This window comes from Odontesthes bonariensis, chromosome 5, assembly GCF_027942865.1.
Source record: "Odontesthes bonariensis isolate fOdoBon6 chromosome 5, fOdoBon6.hap1, whole genome shotgun sequence".
NCBI classification, from domain to species: domain Eukaryota; kingdom Metazoa; phylum Chordata; class Actinopteri; order Atheriniformes; family Atherinopsidae; genus Odontesthes; species Odontesthes bonariensis.
In genome coordinates, this window is record NC_134510.1 from 10,492,501 (window position 1) to 10,509,245 (window position 16,745).

Consider the following 16,745-nt stretch of genomic DNA (forward strand, 5'->3'; position numbering starts at 1 on the left):
TCTCCGTGGGTGCGCCTCCAAGCAGGAAACCGGTAAAAAGATAAACCATTTACGATTCCCCCCCCCATTCCTGTCACGGCTTACGCTATTGCACCCCACGACACAGCAACGTGCGACCATAGTGGCAAAGACAATAAGTAAAATAGATAAACCAACGAAGAAAGTTCCGACACCAGACGGGAGTACGTCTGCGCGCAGTGGAAAACAATGTAAACAAAACAGCTCTGAGCCTCCAGTATAGAGCTTGAAAGTCCCGCCCCCTTTTTTGCTTCTTCTTCCTACTTCCGTCGTCCCCATGGGACCTCATGCCTGGATCTATTGACATGGGCAGGATGATGTCTTCTGTTCCCAGTCATTATATGCCTTTTTACAGTACACGCATGATGTGCTGGGGTTAAATATGGATGAGTTCATGCAAAAACATTGGCGATTTGTCGTAGGAGTGCCTGGTTAAACGTTGTAAAAAAAAGTTAGGGTAAAAAGACTACATTGCGTCGCATATGCTACGTCACTGATCCCACATCAACTGTATACCGGCGGTCTCGCTGGCTGGCATGGACGAAGCCAGACATATCACCACCAGCATAGCAGAAGCTCTCCACGTGCCCCGACTGGTAGTGGTTCTCTCCTCGGCTCACAAGTTTTCGTTCGCCCTCGAAAAACTGAGTGAAACTGGCCAACGACAGCGCCATTCTTCCACTCCTCCGCGCGCCCAAACGTGATGACGTTTATTTTCCGTGCCAAACGCTACATGCTGTAGTTCGAGAAATGCTCAGAAAAATAACTTAACAATGAAGCACTTATGCCCGCTAAACTGTTACACTACTGGTATGAAAAAATATTAAAAAATGTCCTACACAACATATGTGAAATGCAAGACTCAATTCCATCAAGCGCAAAAAATAGTTTTATTCCGCCTTGGCTCCGTCATTGACTTGAATTGCAAATTATTACACTTCCGTGGTCCCGAGGGGAGGAAGTTGAATGACGTCAAGGAGGCGGGACTTTCAAGCTCTATGGCCGCCACTCACGTAGTGACGTCACGTGCCCGAGCCCTATTACTCTGTGTCAATTTGTATTGATTATTCTATTATTTAATACATATAAATGAACTACAAATGAAATTCTGAAAAACACAATCAATTGATCTAAGTATCATCTTCCCTTTTGAAATGTGGTATCTCCAAGCCTCCCCTCCCTTCCACGAGATGACGGAGCCTGGAAGTCAAAGCTGATGTTATTAGCGCGATTTGTTGTTTGCTAATTAATGTAAAATATGGAAAGAAAGCAGAAAACTTTAGATTTATTGATCACCAAAAAAAAGGGCAGTGATGATGGGTCCAATGTTGCCACAGCGGCGGAGGAAGGAGGACCAGGTAGTGAAGGCTGTTAACGAGGCTGTCCACTTCAGCACCTCCGCCGCTAATGCTAATGCTAACGCTAATGCTAATGCTAACAGGGAGAATGAGACGAGTCCATTGTTATGTTAGCGGCTATGTGAGTGAGACTGCATTTGCACACAGATAAGCTACGTAGCAGACTTTTGTGGTGATTATTGTATATTTATTGATTTATTGATACTGTAGTCATGTGACTATAGTGACATTGCCATACCTTAGCTTTGGCTCAATTGACGCCAATGCGGGAGGCTGAGGCTGGTGGATCGCTTGAGCTCAGGAGCTCTGAGCTGCAGTGGACTACGCCGATCGGATGTCTGTCCTAAGCTCGGTACCGATATGGTTCTCCTGGGGGAGCCCGGGACCACCAGGTCGTCTAAGGAGGGGAGAACCGGCCCAGGTCGGAAACGGAGCAGGTCAAAGCCCCCGTGCTGCTCAGTAGTGGGATCGCACCTGTGATTAGACGCTGCAGTGCAGCCTGAGTCATACAGCGGGACCCAGTCTTTTTACACTCTTTGTTCTCTCCAACAAAATACTGGGACAACACACACGCTCCAACATCACCTCTTTACACGTTACAGCAGTTTCTCTCTCTTCTCTTTTCCATTGAAAAGCACAGCTGTTTCTTGGACCTGCAGCGCCCCCACCTGGAGAAGACGAGCAACGACCATCAGCCACATCACTCACCGCTGCTTCACAGATACACTCTGCTCCATCACTCATTCAATCAAGCTGCTGCTGTCACATCACACACACTTTGAGGAGACTTTTACTGCTTTGATTAATTGAATACGTCCACAGAGATTCTTTTGGGGTGACAATGAGACACACACAACATAAATATGCAAACATTTTAGACTGTCTATCGTGTGACCTTCTCTACAGTTCTTGGATGTTTGTTAGATTGTAATATCAGCACTTGACATCTCCGAGTGTGTGCAACACTCAGACTATAAGACAGTGATGCAGATGAACTGCAAGAATTCTTACTGTTAAACAGCAGAAGTGTAAAGTGAAACATGCTGTGTGTGTTACTGTGCTCATGAGTATTATTTCATGTCTTCTGCTGTGACAGAGGTCGTACTAATTCTGTGAATTACAACATTCGCTTTGCTCCAATCGTGCAGTTATGTGGCAACATCACACTTACACTGATTTTTATTTGAAAATGTCTCTGACTGAGGTGACATGCGGTTTTATCACAAGTGCTTCTACTTCTGCTCAGTTAACATGTTAAACATGATCTTTTTAAAACAAGCTGATGTGTAATTTAAAGTGTGCGTTCTTTATCTCAACAGTTAGGTGTTAGAAATGAGCAGTTTCTCCTCTCTCAGGTAGATGTGGTATTTATCAAAATCCCTTCATATAATTGTACATTTTAGTTAATAGAGTCAAATAATCTGAGATGGAGACAGGATTCTAAATTGTTTGTGTTACTGGGTTTCAGGGTGAGAAATTAATTAATTTCGTTATACCTGTAATTGAAAACAAACACAGTTTTGTTGCTTCATATTTGTTTTAGCATCAATTTAACTCAAAGAGGAACTCTTTTTTTCTGTATGAGATACTTAAAAGGAAGAAACTGACTCATTTCCACTCATATAGTTCATATCAACTCTAAACTGTAAGTTATCATCTGACTGTCTGAATATTATTCATGAAAGAGAAGGAGTGGATCAAACACTGTAAACAAATACAACAACACAATGTTAAAACAAATCTTTATGAAAGACAGTTGAGAAAATCTCATCTGTTTCACTCATCTAAAAGTGTAAAAGTTCTATTATAAAATGTTAGATCGATTCTTTCAATGGAAGCTCAAGAACAAGCTGGAGGAATCTCAAGTTAAATAAAGTGTTTATTGGTAGTCACACGTCAAGCATATCAGCGCTGGGCTCAGTGGAACAGAGCTCCTGCAGGAAATCCGTCAGACTGAGCCTCGATTTCCGGGTATCATTTGCGTTTATAGCCTCATAGGTTGGACATGAGTAGGTTCAACATGCTTCATCAAATTCTCTGGATCAGCCAAAACAATGTGTGTGTGTGAATCTGCACCTGCTTTCTCAATTGTTTTGTCTTCCCATTCCTGGATCACTTTAGGTCATTGTGGAAAAGTAAAGAGACTATTTCATTCATAATGTCTAAGAACAAAGCATATTTTAACAAAATAACTGGCCTTTCTGTACCATAATCACTTACAGACGCACATCCAAGAAATGTCCATTTGACTTGTGGTCTTGTTCACATGTAAACACAACACATTAGGATGGAACTTTGTCACTTCCTGTTTAGGTTTAGCCAATAACGCAGGGTTGGGACTTTAAAAATCCAGACTTCTTAGCGAGGGTTAGGAAATGATCATGGTTAGGGGTCAAATGTAATCTTTAGACAGAGAGTTGGTACCTTATTTGGATAAAGGACAGTCTTTGAGTTAGGATTCAATTCAATTCAAACAAGAAAGAATGCCTTTCTAATCCCAAATTGAAAAAGATAACATTATAGTGATTGCTTTTCCACAATTTACACATTACCTTTACATGTGACTATGTGTCCCAGCAGGAAGCTGAAGACTTCTGTCCTGTGAATAGTTTTATCAGCTGTATAAATAAATATATATGATTTAATGTTCAACTCTTCATACCAATTTCTATGTGTAACTATAAAAAAGATTGATTCATAAAAAAAATGACCCTGTTCTACACTTGGTCCAATTTGAGAAGAGCTAATGTTTGGAGGCTGTTTTGTCTTTTGAAATGAGTTTAAACCTGACTTCAGCATACTTTGCCTTTAAGCTGAAGGTGGGAAGTGTTTATTTCAGAGGTTTTTGGTCATTTGAATATGAGTGACTATGAACTTTTTCAAAATCTTCTCAGTGGAAACTTTAGAAAAGAGTGCAGACTTTGACATTTCTCAAACCTGATATTTTTCCTGTTGGAAGTATGTTGTTCCACTTTTCTGGGTTTCTGAGAGTGTTTTCTTCATGTTGGGATGCAACAAGTCCTCAGCAGAAGTTAGAATCTTCCACAACTGGTGGAGTGAAAAGTGAAGAAAAAAAGTTGTGTAGACTGATGGTGTTTATGATTGTTTTTAAATGATGCTGCGATGATGCTTCTGAGGAGGGAACCATGGCGATCATGGAATTCCTCTGGGCTGTGGCCAGAAAGCTAAGAATCCTCTCAGGGAACTGCAAACTTAACCTGAAAGTCCTGCAGCTCGGAATCACAGTTTAAGAGTAATTATTGAGCCTGAATATCACAGCACCTCTGAGCAAAGACAGAAAAAAAAAAAACTCATCTTATGAGGACGTGGGGCTGACCCCGTTGTTGGGCAGGACACCTGCTTTTCAAGACTGTGATAGCTGATCAAAGGAAAAACCCACACAGTCACATGTGAAAGTGCTCCTAAATATGACAGATCTTAAGCCTTTACTTTGAAATAACTGGCCTCTCTGTACCATAATCACTTACAGACGCACATACAAGTAGTGTCCATTTTACTTGTGGTCTTGTTCACATGTAAACACAACACATTAGGATGGAACTTTGTCACTTCCTGTTTAGGTTTAGCCAATAACGCAGGGTTGGGACTTTAAAAATCCAGACTTCTTAGCGAGGCTTAGGAAATGATCATGGTTAGGGGTCAAATGTAATCTTATGACAGAGAGTTGGTACCTTATTTAGATAAAAGACAGTCTTTGATTTAGGATTCAATTCAATTCAAACAAGAAAGAATGCCTTTCTAATCCCAAATTTGAAAAAGATAACATTACAGTGATTGTTTTTCCACAATTTACACATTACCTTTACATGTGACTATGTGTCCCAGCAGGAAGCTGAGGACTTCTGTCCTGTGAATAGTTTTATCAGCTGTATAAATAAATATATATGATTTAATGTTCAACTCTTCATATCAATTTCTATGTGTAACTATAAAAAAGATAGATTCATAAAAAAAAAAGACCCTGTTCTACACTTAGTCCAATTTGAGAAGAGCTAATGTTTGGATGCTGTTTTTTCTTTTGAATCGAGTTTAAACCTGACTTCAGCATACTTTGCCTTTAAGCTGAAGGTGGGAAGTGTTTATTTCAGAGGTTTTTGGTCATTTGAATATGAGTGACTATGTACTTTTTCAAAATCTTCTCAGTGGAAACTTTAGAAAAGAGTGCAGACTTTGACATTTCTCAAACCTGATATTTTTCCTGTTGGAAGTATGTTGTTCCACTTTTCTGGGTTTCTGAGAGTGTTTTCTTCATGTTGGGATGCAACAAGTCCTCAGCAGAAGTTAGAATCTTCCACAACTGGTGGAGTGAAATGTGAAGAAAAAAAGTTGTGTAGACTGATGGTGTTTATGTTTGTTTTTAAATGATGCTGCGATGATGCTTCTGAGGAGGGAACCATGGCGATCATGGAATTCCTCTGGGCTGTGGCCAGAAAGCTAAGAATCCTCTCACGGAACTGCAAACTTAACCTGAAAGTCCTGCAGCTCGGAATCATAGTTTAAGAGTAATTATTGAGCCTGAATATCACAGCACCTTTGAGCAAAGAAAGATAAAAAAAACTCATCTTATGAGGAAGTGGGGCTGACCCCGTTGTTGGGCAGGACACCTGCTTTTCAAGACTGTGATAGCTGATCAAAGGAAAAACCCACACAGTCACATGTGAAAGTGCTCCTAAATATGACAGATCTTAAGCTTTTACTTTGAAATAACTGGCCTCTCTGTACCATAATCACTTACAGACGCACATACAAGTAGTGTCCATTTTACTTGTGGTCTTGTTCACATGTAAACACAACACATTAGGATGGAACTTTGTCACTTCCTGTTTAGGTTTAGCCAATAACGCAGGGTTGGGACTTTAAAAATCCAGACTTCTTAGCGAGGGTTAGGAAATGATCATGGTTAGGGGTCAAATGTAATCTTTTGACAGGGAGTTGGTACCTTATTTAGATAAAGGACAGTCTTTGAGTTGACAGCAGCAGCTTGATTGAATTAGTGATGGAGCAGAGTGTATCTGTGAAGCAGCGGTGAGTGATGTGGCTGATGGTCGTTGCTCGTCTTCTCCAGGTGGGGGCGCTGCAGGTCCAAGAAACAGCTGTGCTTTTCAATGGAAAAGAGAAGATAGAGAAACTGCTGTAACGTGTAAAGAGGTGATGTTGGAGCGTGTGTGTTGTCCCAGTATTTTGTTGGAGAGAACAAAGAGTGTAAAAAGACTGGGTCCCGCTGTATGACTCAGGCTGCACTGCAGCGTCTAATCACAGGTGCGATCCCACTACTGAGCGGCACGGGGGCTTTGACCTGCTCCGTTTCCGACCTGGGCCGGTTCTCCCCTCCTTAGACGACCTGGTGGTCCCGGGCTCCCCCAGGAGCACCATATCGGTACCGAGCTTAGTGCAGACACCCGATCGGCATAGCCCACTGCAGCTCAGAGCTCCTGAGCTCAAGCGATCCACCAGCCTCAGCCTCCCGGTAGCTTGGATTACAGGCGCGCGCCACAGCACCCGGCGAGAGACTCTCACGTTTATCAGACTTTCAGCTTTTTGAAGCAGGGATGTAGTCAAGACCACCTTTGTCGAGTCCAAGACAAGTCCAAGACCAGGACCGGTCGAGACCAAGACAAGACCGAGTCCAAAAGACCCGAGTCCGAGTCAAGACCAAGTCCAGGACAGAAAAGAACGAGTTGCATGCATGACAGTAAAAAGTCAATCATTTTTGGTTATTATTTGTTGATCTAAAAGAAAAAATAGTGTCACAACACCCAGTTTACTTTACCCGACCATTTATTTTACCCTACGTTTACCTTTCCCTAAAGTGAACGTTAACGTAAACGCTCGAGCGTTCGTGTAGCTGCTACCCTTTGTAACACAAGTACAGTATCACACAACCACAAATGTAATTCACAACAACCAATCGCTTATTCCATTTTCACAATCGTTTGATTTTTTTATCTCATGAAACCAGTAATACCAGACGTACAGTAAGTGATGATAACTATGTCCAAAAACACATTACCTTGGCTTATCTTCCGCTATGTTAGCTAATGCATAACACATAGCCTAGCCTATGAGGCTAAGCACCGCCTAGCTCTGCAGTTAACTTACCGAGATGAATGATGCCTCTGCAGGTGTCTCACGAAGTTTGAAGTCGTCCCAGATGTCTCCGAGATAGTCGATTTGCAGAATCTGCAATCTGCCCTGTGTTTTTTTTTTCAGTGATGTGCTGAGAAATTATTTGTGATTAGTAAAACCAAATTTCACTAGAGCGGAATTGGCCGACATCTTCTCACTGTGTGTGAATCAATAAATGAACGATAAGGATAAGAACGTTGGCAAGGCTCAGATGTAGGGCGCGCGGAAATAAACTGGTGTGTGATTGGTTATCAAGTGGTTACTTTTCCCTTGAATATTGTAACAAAATAAAGACGCCTGAACTCGGTCGAGACCAAGAACCATATTTGGCAAGACCAGTGGCCAAGACCGAGACAAGTCCAAGTCAAATACCAGTGAGTCCGAGACCATAAAAAAACGGTCTCGAGTCCGGACTCGAGTACTACAGCCCTGTTTTGAAGTAAACAACATTTTGATGTCATCAAACACAACAGCGGCATCGAGCAGCAAAGACTGACAAGTGTTTGGATCGTTTTCATTCCTGCAGAAAATCCCAGCTCAGTTTTTGGAAACTTGATGAATGGAGCAGCATCCATACAGGAGAATCTCTGTGTTCCATTTGTACAGTTTCATGTTTCCCTTTGAGCTTCATCATTTTATAATAGAACTTTTACACAATGAGTGAAACAGATGAGATTTCCTCAACTGTCTTTCATGAAAATATGTTTTAACATTGTGTTGTTGTATATGTTTACAGTGTTTGATCCACTCCTTCTCTTACATGAATAATATTCAGACAGAGTCAGACGATGACTTACAGTTTATAGTTTATATGAATTTGAGTGGAAATGTTTCAGTTTCTCCTTTTTATGTATCTAATACAGAAAAAAATCTAAATTCAAGTTCTTTTTTTAGTTAAATTGATGCTAAAACAAATATGAAGCAACAAAACTGTGTTTGTTTTCCATTACAGGTATAAAGAAACCTTCAGTGATCCATCTTCATGTTTGTTCTTTAGTATTTTACAGGAAGTGAACTATAGAACTCCCAGTTCTGTTCGTCAATACAAAGACTCAGCCCTCATTTCATTTTAACATGTAATTCATTTCTCACCCTGAAACCCAGCGACACTAACAATTTAGAATCCTGTCTCCATCTCAGATTATTTGACTCTATTAACTAAAATGTACAATTATAGGAAGGGATTTTGATAAATACCACATCTACCTGAGAGAGGAGAAACTGCTCATTTCTAACACCTAACTGTTGAGATAAAGAACGCACACTTTAAATTACACATCAGCTTGTTTTAAAAAGATCATGTTTAACATGTTAACTGAGCAGAAGTAGAAGCACTTGTGATAAAACCACATGTCACCTCTGCAGAAACAGTCAGAGACATTTTCAAATAAAAATCTGTGTAAGTGTGATGATGCCACACAACTGCACGATTGGAGCAAAGCGAATGTTGTAATTCACAGAATTAGTACGACCTCTGTCACAGCAGAAGACATGAAATAATACTCATGAGCACAACACACACAGCATGTTTCACTTTACACTTCTGCTGTTTAACAGTAAGAATTCTTGCAGTTCATCTGCATCACTGTCTTATAGTCTGAGTGTTGCACACACTCGGAGATGTCAAGTGCTGATTTTACAATCTAACAAACATCCAAGAACTGTAGAGAAGGTCACACGATAGACAGTCTAAAATGTTTGCATATTTATGTTGTGTGTGTCTCATTGTCACCCCAAAAGAATCTCTGTGGACGTATTCAATTAATCAAACCAGTAAAAGTCTCCTCAAAGTGTGTGTGATGTGACAGCAGCAGCTTGATTGAATGAGTGATAGAGCAGAGTGTATCTGTGAAGCAGCGGTGAGTGATGTGGCTGATGGTCGTTGCTCGTCTTCTCCAGGTGGGGGCGCTGCAGGTCCAAGAAACAGCTGTGCTTTTCAATGGAAAAGAGAAGATAGAGAAACTGCTGTAACGTGTAAAGAGGTGATGTTGGAGCGTGTGTGTTGTCCCAGTATTTTGTTGGAGAGAACAAAGAGTGTAAAAAGACTGGGTCCCGCTGTATGACTCAGGCTGCACTGCAGCGTCTAATCACAGGTGCGATCCCACTACTGAGCGGCACGGGGGCTTTGACCTGCTCCGTTTCCGACCTGGGCCGGTTCTCCCCTCCTTAGACGACCTGGTGGTCCCAGGCTCCCCCAGGAGCACCATATCAGTACCGAGCTTAGTGCGGACACCCGATCGTCATAGCCCACTGCAGCTCAGAGCTCCTGAGCTCAAGCGATCCACCAGCCTCAGCCTCCCGGTAGCTTGGATTACAGGCGCGCGCCACAGCACCCGGCGAGAGACTCTCATGTTTATCAGACTTTCAGCTTGTTGAAGTAAACAACATTTTAATGTCATCAAACACTACAGCGGCATCGAGCAGCAAAGACTGACAAGTGTTTGGATCGTTTTCATTCCTGCAGAAAATCCCAGCTCAGTTTTTGGAAACTTGATGAATGGAGCAGCATCCATACAGGAGAATCTCTGTGTTCCATTTGTACAGTTTCATGTTTCCCTTTCAGCTTCATCATTTTATAATAGAGCTTTTACATTTATTTACTTTCTTTTTTAAATGTTTTTTTTATTATTATTATTTTTATAACACATATCCAGAAATGAATATGGCTGGTTTAAGGAGTTTTAAACAACATCCTCCTCAGTACTATGCATTTTCCAGATAAATTCATTAGACTGAGCCAGGCAAAAAAACCTGAAATATTTCCACATGATGCAGCTGAAAGAGCTGTGATGTCATGTCATTGTTAAGGAAACCTGAAGAAAAACCTGTTAAATTACAGACTCTTGGATAATACAATTTAATTTGATGCACTTCAGTAGAAATGAGTAGAAAAAAAGCTTTTTCTGAGTTTTAAAGGCATTCTACCAACAGGATGATATCTACTGTAAACTGCCTGCCATGTTTGTTCTGTCATATCTGTGGAATGAGGCTATTAGTCAAAGAAGAAAGACTAAATCAAATGTTATAGCTGATCATTTAGAATTCGGATTAGTAAAATATTCCTTATGTGTCTGACAGACTGCAGAAAGCTTTGTAGGGTCTGCTTTTAAGAGTGTTGCATCAGAAGATGGTCGTTCTCTGAGGCAAAGTTATTGTTTGGTGTTTCATTTAAGAGAGGAGAGGGTAAGTGTAAAAACTGTTCATTTTTATTGATTCCAGCACCAAAGCAGCATGTAAAATGTAAATGCAAACCATTTTTTTTAAATACATAATTTACAAATAATGTCTTTAAAGAACAACACTGTCCCACTGGTTGTCTTTCAGTCCCAATTGTCTGCGTCTTGTCTGGACTGTGTTATTTCTGCAGGTGTAGGTGAGCAGATCTTCTCTGTGTCTGTGAGGAGCTTCACACACGGAGACGGCTTCATCTGTACGGCTCGGTGTGGGATGCTTTTCATCGTTTCAGCTGGGGCCGATCAACAGTCCGGTGTCTGGGAGCAGATTTGGTGCTGGAGTGTGTTCAGGGGACGGCTGTGCTGCTGGAGCTTCCTGGGAATGGTCCATGTCCACTGTGAGGTGCTACAAGGAAGACAGAAAGAAAGTCATGATTTAAGCTTAAGCATAACTTTGTGACAATTTTGTCATCTTTTGTTTTTAAAATAGCAGCTTGTTTCCTTACTTTTCTCTATAATATCAGCTAATATCATCTAAATGCAGTATATAATGTGCCGTTTAACTTATCACGCTCTGTGACACTAAAAAGGACCTACCCCAAGTCCTCCTTTATTTCTTTTTTTTTTAACATCAGCTTCTCTCATCCGACTGGGAGCTCCTCGTCGTCACGGAAACCCTGGGTGCATAGCGGCAATGTCGGGTCCACAGTCTCTCTCCTTCGGACCTGCGCTCGAGTCTCATCTCATCCCTGATCACCTCGGTAAAACACAGCAGGAAAAGGAAGGAAAAACTGCACAAGTACTCAACATGTGTGAGCTAGCACACATTCATTTCTGTAGATTTCATTCATTAGTTAGACGGAATCATGCACTCACCTGTTTTGCACAATACGTTACCTGCGGTAGCTCAGGTGTTCCACTTTGTCCTCCGTTGGTGTCAGAGTTGTTGTTTCTTTGTCATCCGCTGGTCCTTCCATCAGCAGGAAGCCCACAGAGGCTTTTTTGAGTAACTACCCCAACACTGGTTATCATTTAAGATACTTGTATTATGTCGCCAAGACGTGTTTTTCTTTTTATTGTCTATGTGTAGGGTCAGATAAACAGGTGAATGATACCCAGGCTCCGCCCTCGCAGTGACGCAACACCTTCGGCTCTGCTACACTTACTCAGGCAAACTGCTCATTCAGGTGGATTTGAGTTCCCGAAAAAATGGGAACTCCATCCACTTTGTCGGGAAGCAATCAACTTTGAGCAGTGCCAACGGCCCAGGGTAGAGGCGTGTTCAAGGTAGTGACGTGGTTGAACTGCCACTCAACCCATGGATTGTACACGGAAGGGCTTCATTTAATATCAACATGGAGCAGCGTCAAGCTTTTGACACTGCTGTAGATGCTGTAATGAAAGTGTTCGACGGGAGATTCTCGTTAAAAATCGAGCAAAGAACAGCCCTTGAATCATTTCTTGACAGGAAAGACGTTTTCGCCTTGCTCCCTACTGGCTTTGGTAAGAGTTTAATCTACCAGTTAGCCCCGCTGGTAGCTAAATCATACGTCAGAGGAAAGAGTGGTGTGATTGGCTTAAGCTTAGGCACAGCCTTTTCTGGCCACAACCAGTAGCAACCCGAGGGAGGCGGGTTGACCAGGCCATTTCGAATCGTATTCGTTATGGTCTTGGTCAGACCAGAATCTCGAGGAGATTTGAAAGTCTATGTTAATCAGGCTAGGTGAATGACATCTCAAATCCCTATACTGCACTCTTTAAGTCTGTGTCTGTCAGAGTTATATGTAAAGAAATAGTCAATTCTTGAGTGCACTCTATGACTTGCTGAATAAAATGTATACCGTCTTTCTGTTGGGTGGAGCTCCCTCGATACATCAATCATCCCGAGCTCTGTCAACATGTGTCAGCAGGACACAGTTACTCTGGTGTGGGAGCAGATCTCTTTAATGTGTTAGAGGAGTCTAGCTTACATTGTAGCTGCATATTCCAGTCTCCTCCACATATTAAAACCCCAGTGGCTTCGGAAGCAATCAAACCAAAAATTTCTCTAATACAGGAATTATCCTTGCCAGGTGGTACATACACATTAACTAGTGTGACCTCTTTCTGTTTAAGGAACCCCTAGATTTCAGAAACCACTTGGAAATTCACTCTATTACGAATCATTATTGCTACCCCTCATTTTCTCCCTTTCTTATAACATGAGTAGAATGTATTTCTAAAACCATATTTTTTTTAACTTTTCATTCTGTCGAGATGGGTCTCCTGCCAGAATATTACATGCAGTTTCTCTCTCTTCATCTTTGCAAGAACCTTGCCTCACTTGATTGGATTGTGTAAGCCCTTTACATTGAGGGTAACTACCCTATATTCCTGACATTGCATTTATATCCACAGATAACACAGGTAGGGGAATGACATTGCAAGATAAAACAAGCCAGTAAATGGAAAAACTACCCTGTGTACAACTCTTGTTTCACAGGGTACTGAAAAATTTCAGGAAGCTGACGCAACGGAACGAGAATGCTACGTAGGTAAATTGCTTGGCGAGAGGCTGTAGTATGCTCTCCACTTTAAGACTACTGCCGTGACATGCCCCAACAATTTCAGCAGGCATAAAAAGCTATTTGGGAGTTTTAAATGCTTTCGTCCAATTCCTTCAAATCAGATTTCCCTTTTCCATCACTGATCCGATCCATTATATTGCTCACCTAAGATCATTCTTTAAAAGGGTGTCTGTACATACCTCGTCCGTTTGACTACACATAGCCCGCTGCTAAATGGACAACGAGGCACAAGAGGCAACATCCATAGTTCACAAAAATCAAAGGCTCCCTGGTGGTCTGCTGGCTAGGATTTGGTGTTTTCACTGTCGTGGTGTAGGTCAGGAATGTTTTATTTATTTAGTCATCTATCAACTGTTTTTCTTGCAGGGCTATGACACACTCACTCTTACTCAGGAATCTTTCTATTTCTCCCTGAAATAAGAGAGAAGTCTAAAGCGTGAAACTTCTGCTTGCTTGGATTCATTCTCCAGATGCGCAGAATTGCTTTCATCTAAGGCTAAAATGTTCACAACTTCAGTACAATGCCAATTAATTTGCCAGTTAGGAAGAGTTTACCACAGTGTTTCAACCTGTACCGTGTGCGCTGCTTTCGGGTCCCTGATGGTCTAGTGCAGACCTGGGCATTGTACGGCCCCCGGGCCGCATACGGCCCTTTGGTTGACTCTGACCGGCCCGTGTAAGGTTAATTGGAAATTACAAAATAAACATATTTTCTTATTTTACGTGATGCATGGACTGAAGCTGCATTTTATTTTTATTTTGAAGTTGTTTTTTATTCACGTACATGATGATGTAAAACGTATATCGAGACATGCACATGATTGGATCGTTGTCACTAGCAAGTCACAAGACGACTTTAGCCCTCAGAAATGTCTGCTCGTGCTAAAAAAAGAAAGGTAGATGCCGAATGCAGGGTTTTCAACAAAAATTGGACTGCTAAGTATTTATTTACTGAAGTCAGAGGTAAAGCCGTGTGTTTAGTTTGCGGGGAGCAGATCGTCGTGTTTAAGGACTACAATTTGAGTCAGCATTAGGAGACGAAACACGCGGAGAAATTCAAGAACGTGACTGATGCTGAAAGGGCGCGGACATCGGAAGCTTTGCTAGCTAAACTGCAAAAGCAGCAAGGCTTTTTTGCCAAGCTTCACACATCCAGGGATGCAGCAACCAAGACCAGCTTTGTGATATCCCACAAAATCGCTAAAAACAGTAAGCCATTCTCGGAGGAGGAGTTTATCAAAGAGTGCTTGGTGGACTCTGCAACACTAATATGCCCTGAACAAAAAGAAGCATTTGAGAAAGTCCCGCTCTCCAGGCGAACCGTGACGAGAAGGGTCGAGGACATATCGGGGAATCTGGAGCTTCAGCTGCAACGTGAAGTGGCAACTTTTGACTTTTTCTCCTTGGCTTTGGACGAAAGCTGTGATGTCCGTGACACAGCCCAGTTACTCGTATTTGTCCGCGGGATAACGTCGGACTTCAAGATTACGGAGGAGCTGGCAGCAATGCAGTCGCTGAAAGGGACGACTACAGGGAGCGATCTCTTCACGGAGGTAAATGCGTGCATGGACACACTGGGACTGAAATGGGACAGACTGGCAAGTGTCACAACGGACGGTTGTCCAAATCTTACAGGGAAAAATGTGGGACTTTTAAAACGTATGCAAGATAAAGTGACTGAAATCGACACAGATCAGAAATTGGTATTTTTGCATTGTATTATACACCAACATGTGTTGTGCAAGTCACTGCTAAAAATGAACCATGTTATTGATGTTGTTACTAAAATAGTAAACTTCATCAGGGCACGGGCATTGAATCACAGACAGTTTGTTGCACTTTTGGAGGACCATGAGTCTGAGCATAGTGACATCGGCTACCACACAGCTGTCAGATGGCTCAGCCTGGGCAAAGTGCTAAAAAGAGTTTGGGACCTGAAAACAGAGATTCGAGAGTTTTGTCAGATAAAAGGCAAAGACATCCCAGAGCTCTCAGATGAGAACTGTATGGCAGATTTTGCATTTGCTGTTGATGTGACTGCACTGATGAATGAACTGAACACCAAATTGCAAGGCAGGGGCCTTTTTGTTCATGAAATGCAAACCCTGGTGAAGGCTTTCATGAGAAAGATGCTGTTTCTTTCAAGCCAAGTGGAGAGCAACAATCTCACTCACGTGCAAACCCTGAAAGAAGTCACACCATCAGCTGATCACCTCCACAGGTACTCATCCATGTTAGGAGCATTGCATTGTGAGTTTTTAAGGAGATTTGAAGATCTCAGAACAATCGAGGATGAAAAGCTGCTGGAACAACCCCCAACAATCAACATGTCTGATACTAGTAATTCTAGTAGCGAAGCCAGCAGTTTGGCAGACCTGGACAGCTTCTTCACGGCAAATTTCGATCCGAATATTGTTGATGACAATGAAGAGCCTGAAGAAGAAACCGAGGAGGGATTGGGGCTACAACCATACAGGTTCGAGCCAGCCATTGCCAGTGACAGTGGGTCGGAGTCCGAGTCCGAGTGCAGTGGGGACGATGATGGTGATTTTGGTCGTCTTCAGAATGCCGATTGGTGAGCATACACTGTGTTTGGTCTAGGCCACGAGTCTGGACGATGTTGATGAGGCATAAATAATTTTGTCGAGAGGGATAAGCACTGCACTGACAACTGAAGCTAACTCACACTGACAGCCTGTCAAAACACTTTTTACACAGTGCCGGAGTCAGTGAGTGCAGACTGGAATGCTGGGTCACAATTTTAATAGCTTCTTGTCAGACTTACCAGTCTCTAGCGTTTGTGATCGCTTTAGCCCGGTCGGATTGTGAAGGAAGGGGGCTGCTTAACGCGGTGATGACCGGTTGTTGAGCCGTTTTCGGTTTCACTCCTGTCAGTGAAACACCGGGGTGATATCGCTGCAAATACGTGGCCATGCTCGATATGTTTCCACTGCTGTGTGGCTTTCTTGTACCACAGTGCCTACACACTGTCACGGTTTTATCCACCAACCTCTTTCCTTCTTCATTAAATTTGACAGGGAAGCCAAAATGCTCCCAAACAGGGGATTTAAATGACGTGGAGCTCTTCTGTTCCTCCGCTCGCCATGACCACGCTGTGTTGCAGGTGAGGGGTTTTCTTTATGTTAGCTATCGCTATGTCAGCTACGTGTTATGTCTGTGTGGTAACCTAGGCGACAGGTTTATGTGGCAGCGCGAGTATATGGAAACAGACGTAGCACTAGAGGCAGCAGTTATCGTTACAGTAGTCACCGAAGTCTAGCCTACTTTAATTTCCCATGCCCACTGTTCTACATGTTGTACGCTGAGGACAATAAATCACAAACGTGCCATAGGACTGTTTGCTTATTGAGGAGGGAACTGTTGCAGACTTTTACCCAGAGCATGGAAAGTAGCTCTGTCCCTGGAACTAGCGGAATGGTAACGGCTGTGTGAGGACTGAACAAGCCCACAATTTTTTTTTC

The 16,745-nt window shown here is 42.4% G+C and overlaps 1 protein-coding gene across 1 annotated transcript; it reads left to right on the forward strand.

Annotated features, from left to right (window-relative positions):
- The first annotated feature begins 1,736 nt into the window (after positions 1–1,736).
- On the forward strand, positions 1,737–15,842 carry LOC142380541 (general transcription factor II-I repeat domain-containing protein 2B-like). The gene is made up of 3 exons (XM_075466458.1): positions 1,737–1,797; positions 14,362–15,603; positions 15,694–15,842. The coding sequence occupies exons 1-3, from the start codon at positions 1,737–1,739 to the stop codon at positions 15,840–15,842; spliced, it is 1,452 nt and encodes a 483-aa protein (XP_075322573.1).
- Positions 15,843–16,745: the final 903 nt, after the last annotated feature.